The sequence below is a fragment of the Lepisma saccharinum genome, unplaced genomic scaffold, assembly GCF_977018435.1.
Source record: "Lepisma saccharinum unplaced genomic scaffold, izLepSacc3.1 HAP1_SCAFFOLD_390, whole genome shotgun sequence".
Classification (NCBI taxonomy): domain Eukaryota; kingdom Metazoa; phylum Arthropoda; class Insecta; order Zygentoma; family Lepismatidae; genus Lepisma; species Lepisma saccharinum.
Genome location: NW_028143095.1, coordinates 1 through 10,000, shown reverse-complemented (window position 1 = coordinate 10,000; position 10,000 = coordinate 1). Strand labels below are relative to the sequence as shown.

Genomic DNA, 10,000 nt, shown 5'->3' with positions numbered 1-10,000 from the left:
GGAGTAGGTAACACTTTTTTCACCATAATTTTCATTTTCTTTTTTTCCTGTTTCCAGTATTTCCATGTCATAGACCATCACTAAACACACCTTTTGTTGCCTTCAAACATCAACAGTGTTGCCACTGTACCTCATAATTTTTTAAAAACACCCATTTGGACCGGTACGCCTTTACGAGGCATTTCAGGATTGGCTATAAGCGAAAACGATCGGTTTTCTTCTCTGAACTATAGATGGCGAAATAGTCCACCTACCCAAGGTGGAAATTGACGTCCAAATTTCCGTACGAATGTTTGACAAGCAATTTTCCATGCTTTGTGGAAAAATAAATTTACACTTTCACTTACATTTGGCAACACTGCACCCCGTTTGTTGTTTCTATGTTTAAAAATATCTACTTGGACAGGGCTAACATTTGGTGTATGACTTATGTATGTACAGGTTTTGCCTATATTATGCCTATAATTTTTTAGATGTATTATAAATGTACATGTACAATGTGACAATTCCAAACTTTTGTAAAGTTAAATGGATGCTAATAAATAAATAAATAAATAAATCAATGTCAGGTGTACACAGCTATGTGCCAAACAGCATCACCTAGACAATGCTAAAATGAGAAATACCACTATTATGTAGGTGATTATTCAGTAAAACACATACTGGAAAGTAGCTGTCCCTTTAAAAAGTTGGCAATAAAATAGGTGAAATCCACAAATGGAGCTAATTAAGAATACAAAATTGTCGTATTGTGCCGTAGCTCTTTTTGAAATGAAAGTAAACTATCTAGTATACACACATCCTGAATATGGATCTTAAGAGTCAGCAGGTGATCGAGTGTGGAACAAGTAACTCAAGTGTCACACAGGAAATTTGAGAGTTAGGAATTAGACTCCAAAATTCACAACAGACATTTCGTTCATCATCATTTTGCACACAGAGTCAAGGTGATGAACCTGTAACAATGACAGGTGTGCTATCTTTACCTGGTTTCAGGATGAGAATGAATTTTTTCAAAATTCCAAAACTGAGTTTCGAATGTCAGAGTTATAATAATAATAAATTGGAAATAATAACAAACAATTATATACCAAGGGCAAAATGATAATTTTACAATAAAAATAATAGTTTTTATTATTAGTTTATAATAATAATAGTTATTATTATTGTGTTTGCATTTTATCTTTTTTTATTGTATCTACTATTCATTTTTATGTCAATGACCTGACATCCCCTACAAAATGTTCTACTGATGCCCATGTCTATGTGATGAACACAACTTTTTAATAACTGTGATATTATATCTCAAATTGGAAATCTCATGTGATTCTTTTATTATATTTGTGGAAGCAACAGTTCTTCTTTAATGAGTATACACATTCCAATGAGGCTGTAAGAAATACACTGGTTATACATGAAGACATTTAAAATTTATTTACTAACTGTTCATAAAATTTCTTGAGTCATTATTCGTATATGTATTTATTTTCTGAAATGTAAAAGTAATTTCCAGATTCCCATACTAACATTATTCTAGAATTTGTTATTGCATACAGGGATCTTGTTAGAACATTTATTAGAATTCAGAGCATGTGACAATAAGAGCTCAATTTTTCTAATACTGTTCAAACATAAATATGTTTGCAAAATGAAAAAATTTAATCCTTTAAAAAAATGTATTATTCATTCTTTCTCCTATTTCTCTCCCATTACATAGAAGTAAATTATATTATATTTTTTTTCAGGATGTAATTTATTATAAAAAGTATTTGTCTTTGCATATTATAGCCACACAATAAAATATTTGTACGTATCATCTGCACATATAACTAACTGTGACTGTTGTGTGTGTTTGGTCCTGTAATGTACCGATAGTGAAAAACAGAAGAGATTCCATTATTGATCCACTGGGTACTTTTCCAAATTTACAGCTTTGTTGCTGTATAAATGAACAGAGTTGTTTGTTAAACTTAGTATATTATATAACTTTAAAGTGTAAAATTAATATTTGTATTTTCTTTGCAGAGCGGAGTATTTTTTGGTCCACTATCCATTTTGCCATTCACAATATTTTCTGGATTTTTTATCCGAATGACTGAGTCGCCATACTTTTTTCGTTGGCTTTATCATATCAGTTACCTTAAATATGCCTTAGAAGGAGTGATGTTGGCTGTGTACGGATTTGACAGAGAAGATATGGACTGCTCAGAGAGTCTTTGCCATTTCCTGTCCCCAGGGCACTTTCTGGAACATCTGGACATGCACGATTCAGAATACTGGCATGATGTAATGGCTATGGGAGTGTTTATGCTTATCTTTCGTATAGCCACATACTTGATGTTAAAATGGAGATTACACAGCAAGAGGTGAAGTGGAAAAGAAGCAGAAAATGTTGTTTTTTCAACTGACTGTGATATATGATTCCAATGGAATTGATGTGTTTTAGGGTAATTATTTCTTTATTGTTACAGTGTGTGGAGCATATTAATTGGCCAAATGGTGAAATTGAATACACGTATCCTTTTATACAGATAATAATGAAAGAGAGGAAAAGTGAAAAGGCTCATGAATTTAAAGTATGGAAGAGAAATAACAATCGTCAACAAATATGAAAAATTTAAATTCAGATAGTTTATGGTTCAAACAGGATATATTTCATTGAAAAGCCATGACAATTTAGGCTAAACCAGGATAAAACATGGGTGCTTTCAATTCAGTGGTATGCCCAGGTGCGGAGGGTCCATGCAAGCCGTGTAAGCCGGGCTTACACTTCATTAGTTCTAGTAAAATGTATGTAATTATCTGGCAAAAATTCGTAAACAACTTCCAAGTTCAAATCGGGTCGACACCAGTGTTCGAGATCATGTTTGTTAAATTGCAACACTTCAGCGCCAGGCGGCACATGGGATCTCCTGCCTTCTGCTTGTGGAAAGCTGTAAGCCTTCTGAATTTTGCCTTACAAATTTCTGACCGCGAACGAGCAGTGCCTACCCTATCTGGGTGCAAGGCCCGTTCTCTGGGTGGAGAAGAGCGGGCCAAAACCCACGTGTGTAAACCTTCCGGTCAGAGGCTTACAACAGCGTTGCAAACCTTATGTTTACAAAAAGTGTTGTTCATGGATGTCCGCAGTATTTCTTTCCACCAGGGAGGATTAAGCATAGTAATTTTTTCAGGGGTGGGGGTAAACTAGGTATATTTCCCCCATAATAAAGTTGCCTCCTCAAAAGATACAAATTCAATTTGAAGTTAACATTTTTCTGCAACGCCCTTACAATAATTAACATAATTTGATGTGACTGAAATGAAATGAAATGATATGTGTGAAATATATTATTTTATGGTTGACATTCATTTTCCAGGAAGAGCTTCCTCCCCTTGCCCCTTCTGGACATCCATGGTCTCGTTTAAACTCCATAATTATGCTACATACTACTAAATTGTTCTGCGATCTACATATTATTAATATTTATTTGTAACAAGAAATAAATATAAATTCGAATGGTTCAACCAACGGGATGAGTTCGACGTCATACGTGAAAAGTTTGAGAAAATTCAACTACCACGAACAGCGGCCCTCTTGTTTAATTTATATCCCCAACTTCCAAACGACTTTTGAAACTTGTGCGAGATTTAGCACCATTATGCTTGGGTTGGCTTCACTGGCTAACCGTGAACACGCGCGAGCGAGACCCAGGTCCTGCAAGAGGAGGGTTCTCCAGCGTTGTCGGGTATGAATGAATGGTTGGCTGCAAAGGAAATTTGAGCCAGTGGTGTTTCAAGGAGGTTTTTTCCAGGAACAGGGAATTCTGAAGCAAAAAACTAACAGGAAGGGGAAAAAGGAGAAACATCTAAAAATGAGCGAGAAACGGGAAAATTAGATATACAAACGCTTGTTTCTGTTTTTCGCTTGTAGGAGAGCACAAACATTGGAAATATTAAGATTTCTGTTTTTCGTTTATATTTGAACTCAGCTGGTAGTAATTGAGCTAACAAGTGCAATAACTTTTTCAAAAATTAAAATGTTTAATTAAAACTGAATATTGAACCAGTTTTACAAATCTCATGTCAAATGTGAACAAAATATTATTAATTACATAGTCCGTGGTTTAAACACTCTTCGAACAACGTACGAAATGGCTGTTTATGGTCTTTCAGGTGCAGGATTTTCTTTTACACTACCCTTAGATAGCACTTGCATCTCCTTTCACAGAAATTTCTGGATAAATCCTCAGAATTAGCGAGCATTTCTTTCATATTTTATTTTGTCTTTCTATTTTTTTACGAAATATAAGGCAATTTTAAGGCAAGAGAGGGCATTTATTTATGTCCGAAAGGGATATTCCCCTCTGAGTCCGGCCCGACCCTGTGGCCGAGTGGTTAGCACATCGTGCTGCGACGCCAAGGGTCCCGGGTTCGAATCCCGGTCGGGCTTGGTTGTTTGTGAATGTCCATTCATCAATTTCATCATTTCATCACTCATCCCCATCTTCGCAAATTAGCCAAGAGGCACAAACGTGAAGTAAAATAAACTAAATCAATCAATCAATCAACCCTCTGAGTCCGAAACATCAGTGCATTGAGCAGTGACCACTTTTGGATGTGATTTGTTTTTGTTTCCCCTTTCATGTTTTGTGTGCATGGTTAAAGTCTCGCGGTATATCTTTGCGACTTCCATCCATTGAAAAAGAGCTGTCATTCCTCTGCTGTAGTGTTATAGTGAACAACAACAACTGCATTATGAAAGAAAACGAGTATGATTGTGCGGTGGGGTGGAGAACTTGTTGAAGATACCGTTGTCCAGCAAGGATTTTGCTGCCAAGAAGAAACTTGTGGATGTACATAGGCCCACCCACCACTTCTCTAGCAGGCACGGTAACAGAAGCGAAAAATAAAGTGCCCCGATTTTGTGATTCATGGTACGAGCTGATACTTGGTTATGCAGCGGTTGTAAAAAGTATTCAGCACTTTTCTGTTTCTTTCTGTTTTCGTTTCTTTATTATCATTATTCTTCATTTTATCTAACATTGCATTTTTTATGGTTACGTTACTCATTGTGATAGGAATAAAACTGACGTAATTAACAGTTGAAATGTAGGAGATATACAGCCTAGCAAAGAAAACACCAGGCTCAGGGATTTATCCAGAATATTTAATCTGATTTAGTGTAACTTCGTTTTTAAAGGGTGTAAGGTTAAATTTAGTGCCAAAATTAGGGTTTTGTGAAAAATTTCAGGGAAGTGTTCTGAAAAAATGGGGGAGGGATTGATGATTGTGGATAAATCACTGACCCAGCCCAAAAATAAACACAAGCCTTCATCATGCTAGGCTTACACTGTTGGAAAGGTTACGCTCCGCCACTGGGTATGCCCAAAGGGGAAGGGGTTGGTGGGAGACCAATTTCCACTTTGGCCCAACATTCGTAAAAAAAGCAGGAAAAAATGGAAAAATATAATGTACGGGAGATTATATTAGATTGAGAGGACAAATCTATGCACAATAGAGGAAGGAGGTGGAAACTTTCACAAAACAATGCTGCAGGTTTCAGATCAGTATTTCATTTATGTATATTCAGTTCTTTTGTTTATTATCACTTTTACTTCCCTACCAAGGAGGGGAAAACCCTCTGGTACTGTCATCGAATTTTCAATCATAAGCAAGCAAAGGAAATGTGCTTAATCCAATCAGCTGCTTGCCATGTAATCCTGCCCCGCATTACGAAAATGCGTTTTTCAACACATCGTTGTCACCTTTATTCAGTGTCAAGTATTTGTGTCATCATGAAGTGGAACACCAGATGCATTGAAAGTCGAGATGAGAGACGTGATGTTTAATGTTGTAGAATTTTTAGACAAGGAGGCATCATCATGATGGCACTTAGGCTCAAATGAAGGGAAGTAAATGGGAACATTTTCATCTGCAGTGACTGCGAGAAAAATAAACAAATTGCAAAAATTCATGTTGTTTCAGCACCAAAGGATTTTCATGGAACCTGTTTTATTTTTGCCACGGGACTCATCCAGTCAGTGGATGCATATGATCATCTCAACTAAGGGAGACTACTGACTACTAAAAAAAATTAGATGTAATCTTCTTTATGGTTATAATACCCTGCCATATGAAAACCTTTGGTACAACATTCTTGATATTACATACTAATGATATGTTAACTGAATTACCCAGCCAGCATATGGCATTGCAGCAATTTCTATAAGTCTTTATGAATATGTCACTTTTACTGAAACTTCTCCTTGCCTGCCCTGCATATGCCTAAGACCCAGACTCGATCTGGTTAAACCAAATAAGTTACAGTGTATGCTCTGTGTAGCACATTTCAGTTTGAATTATTGCTCTAAATTTAAGGAGATAGCAATGGTGTCTCCATATCTAAAAATGGCAAATGACAACCCCAAAAAGACAAAATCTTAGACAGAAATCATAAGTTATGGAAATTCTGCAGAGGTCAGAAATTGATCTGTTTTCAGTGGTGGAGGTGTGACATGGAGTTTGATAGAATGAGGTTTATTCACTGGCTGTCCACAGTTTTATTAACTTTTCAGTAAGTTATGAAAGTTTTATGCATTTTCAAATTTCAAGCATCAATAGGAACAGCAAATATAGAACTAGATGTCACCAGTGAATAGAGACTGATTAGTACAACATTAAATGAAACAAGTACACAAATTCTGTTCACATATTAACCACATTTAGCACTTGAGATTTCTATGAAATAGTTATGTGTGAAAACATATGAACAGAAGGAGACCACAATAAAAATTACGTAATAAAATGGCAAGGAATGATTTATATTACCATTTTTATATGTGTGATAGTAATAATGCAATAATATTAATTAATATTTTCAAACTATAAATTTGGATACGGCATGAAAAATAGTTAAAATTTCAAAAGATCTTTAAAAGGAAGAGACACCTATGATTTAATTTCAAGTGGTACCTCTCGTACTCCAAACTGAAACACGGTTTTATCATATAATATTTGTATGTTAAAGAGTAACTTCATTTTAAATAAGTTTTGATATGACATAACTTCAAGGTTATTTTTCAATCAAGCATCACTAGCAGCTAGTTCTAAGAATCAGAACTACTAACATTTAAATTAAGTCCAACAGAACATGGAAAAAACAACATCTTCAAACTAAAATGTGCCATTTCTGTTGTTCTAACTAATCATTTTAAGTAATCGTGATCATGTAGTTCATGAGATGATGCATATTAATGAAATTTCAAACAAAATTACATGTTTTGAAATTCATATTTCATACAATTCAATTTACATGGTTCTCATTTGCTACATTTTCGATGTATCAAAGACATGAATTCAAAGTTCTCTACTGAAAAAAATTTTGACCCAATTTATTATAAATATATGAAGTGGTGCATAGAATTATGTATGCTGTGTTTTAGATGAATATATAGTGTACTTCTAGCAGAAATTGATATATTCTGTGAATGGATTTCTTATTTTGTTGTTATGGCTTTAATAGTTAATGTATGTTATACTTTATATTACTGTTACATTTTTACAATATTTGTTAAAATGAAGGAGGCAGACGGTTTATTTTTAATACCAAAGAGTGTTAAAAAGCAGCAAAATATATTATATATGAAACTGAATATTATTTAGCAAGAATTTTAGTAGTAAAAGAAACTAAATAAGCAAAAGTGCAGCAGGAATAACTATTGCCAGCTTTTAGCATAGAGTCCAGACTGGTGTAATATGTTTAGTTATTTTTCATTGTTTACATAAAAAAGTATAAACCATAAAAATATTTGTACATATGTGTGATTGCAACGTCGATTGATTAAGGAGACCCAAGGTTGTAGACATTAATTAACAAAGTCATCACAGCATGATCTCAAGATCCTTTTTTAAACAATTTGTTACCTGTTAGCACCTTTTTCTGGCAATCACTGATAAAAGGACGAATAGATGTTTTATAACACTGGATAAACCAAAATTGTAAACATGCTTAAGTATGTTCATTTTTAGAGTCATAGGCGTTCCATACATTGTTCTTATATTTCATGATCATGCGTATGTTCATGAAAATGTTTCATTGCTCACATGTACAATAAAAATATATCACAAAGAATTTGTGTTTATACATACATACACATATTTATACTAACAGGGTATCTACAAAGACCCTTCTTCATTACAAAACTTTGCAGCTTCTGAAGATAGAGTGGAATCTGTGACAAAGTGTGGGAAAACTCACAAAGTTTCTTTGGATTCAGGTCCCATTGGTCAAACAGGAAAATGCAAAAAAATGTGTTCAAATCCAGAAAAAGCATATTGTGTGCTATTGCATCATGAGACACATTTACCAAAAACTGTTCAAAGGAACTTTCACACCAAGAATGGAAGAACACCATCTGATGTCAAAAACATGAAGTTCTGGTATGAAAAGTTCAAGGAAACAGGGGTGTGTGTGATCTTTCACAGAAGGTTGGCAATCGACATCAGAAGAAAGCATAGAGGAAGTGCGAGAGTGTTTAGCTCTAAGTCCAACAAAATCCCTGCATACAAGGTACAAATTGTGCAGGTTCTTCAACCAACAGGGAACGTATTCACACATTGAAGAACAGGATATATCCTGGCATTACGTCAATTTCCTCAAAGGAATATGCCAAAACGTTGACAGAAGTAGAATTTCAATTAAATATGCTCTGTGCAACTAAAGGTGCCCACATGTGGGTTTACTGATAATGTCCAAAAATCGTGGTGAGTTATACGCCACCACACTTAGCCATAGGTTTCACTTCTCTACCCTACAAAAAATCTGGAGGATAACATTTGTAATCAGGGAGAGACTTAGATGCTCTGGTATAAAATGGTTATCTGATATAATATAGTTATTGAATGGTTTGAATTTCATTGTTTTATTGTTTCGTAAAGTTCCTCCTACCTGAAAAAGTTGAATGTATTTAGATAAGTTTTGTATATTGTATTAATGTGGGATAAAAGTTTTATGAGGGCAGAGCAAGTATGGTTGTAAGACTCTTCGATCTCAACTACATTACCGTTGTTCACATGGAAGTACATCAATGAAATTATATATACAAGATACTTCTACTTGGAAAATATACAATAACTGCAGACATATTATGACAATATTATTGGCAATAAATTAATAAACAAATGTGACCTTACAATTGTTACAACCTAACGCACCATGGGGACTAGTTTAACACTTGGTGGGCCAGGTTGTATAATTTTCCTTCTTAGATGCTCACACGACAATTAGGCACATGGCTCATCACTAGAAATGATCCTAGCAAAACTCTTCTTGAGATCAGTGGTTTGCAAATTGCCCTGCTTGCTTCAATGAGATGATTTGTGTTTCTTTCAGCAGAAGCTATTTTCTATTCTTCAAGTCTACAATAGTGTATTTGCAGTCTTTATACATCAATTCTCCCCTTAATCCAACCTATCTACTATGTATTTACAAACAACACAATTTTTCTGATAAGGCTCTAGCCAGGCCCATATAGACGAATTTTATATAAATTTTCTCTCATATTATACACTGTATGTATATACGAGCATAAATAGGTGGACATCCACATCGTGGAAGACCAATTTGAAACATCCATACACATCAAACCAACCAACCATCTCCAGTATCTCCACTATTCCATCCTTAACTCATCCCCCTCATTTTGCCAAAACTACAACCTACGCCTGCACCAAGCCCTAACCAACCGTGGCTACCCCTCTACCCTCATCAACAAACAAATCACAAGAGCTACCTCCCACAAACACACCAAACAACCCAAAACCAACCCTCCAGCTTTGATCACCCAATACCACCCTCACATTACGAAAATCAAAAAAACCTTCACTCCCTCCTTCCCATCCTACACAGTGATCCTGACACCAGGGACATCGGGATAAACCTAGGGTCATCTTCCTGTTTCCTGTGGTTTGCCCATTTTTTTTTTAAGAAATGTTCCAATTGGGAATAAAACCCAGGACT

The 10,000-nt window shown here is 35.1% G+C and overlaps 1 protein-coding gene across 4 annotated transcripts in view; it reads left to right on the top strand.

Moving 5' to 3' along the window:
* The window catches only part of LOC145982756 (ATP-binding cassette sub-family G member 4-like), a 57,451-nt gene extending 49,350 nt beyond the window's left edge, over positions 1-8,101 (top strand). For 3 of the 4 annotated variants that reach the window (XM_083116126.1, XM_083116125.1, XM_083116124.1), the window contains one exon: positions 2,026-2,981. In XM_083116126.1, coding sequence (XP_082972252.1) covers positions 2,026-2,370 — 345 coding nt within the window. In that variant the 3' untranslated portion in view covers positions 2,371-2,981. Of the gene's footprint in view, positions 1-2,025; positions 2,982-5,967 lie in introns of those variants that run through there. The other variant, XR_014441142.1, reaches the window with a different exon arrangement.
* Positions 8,102-10,000: the final 1,899 nt, after the last annotated feature.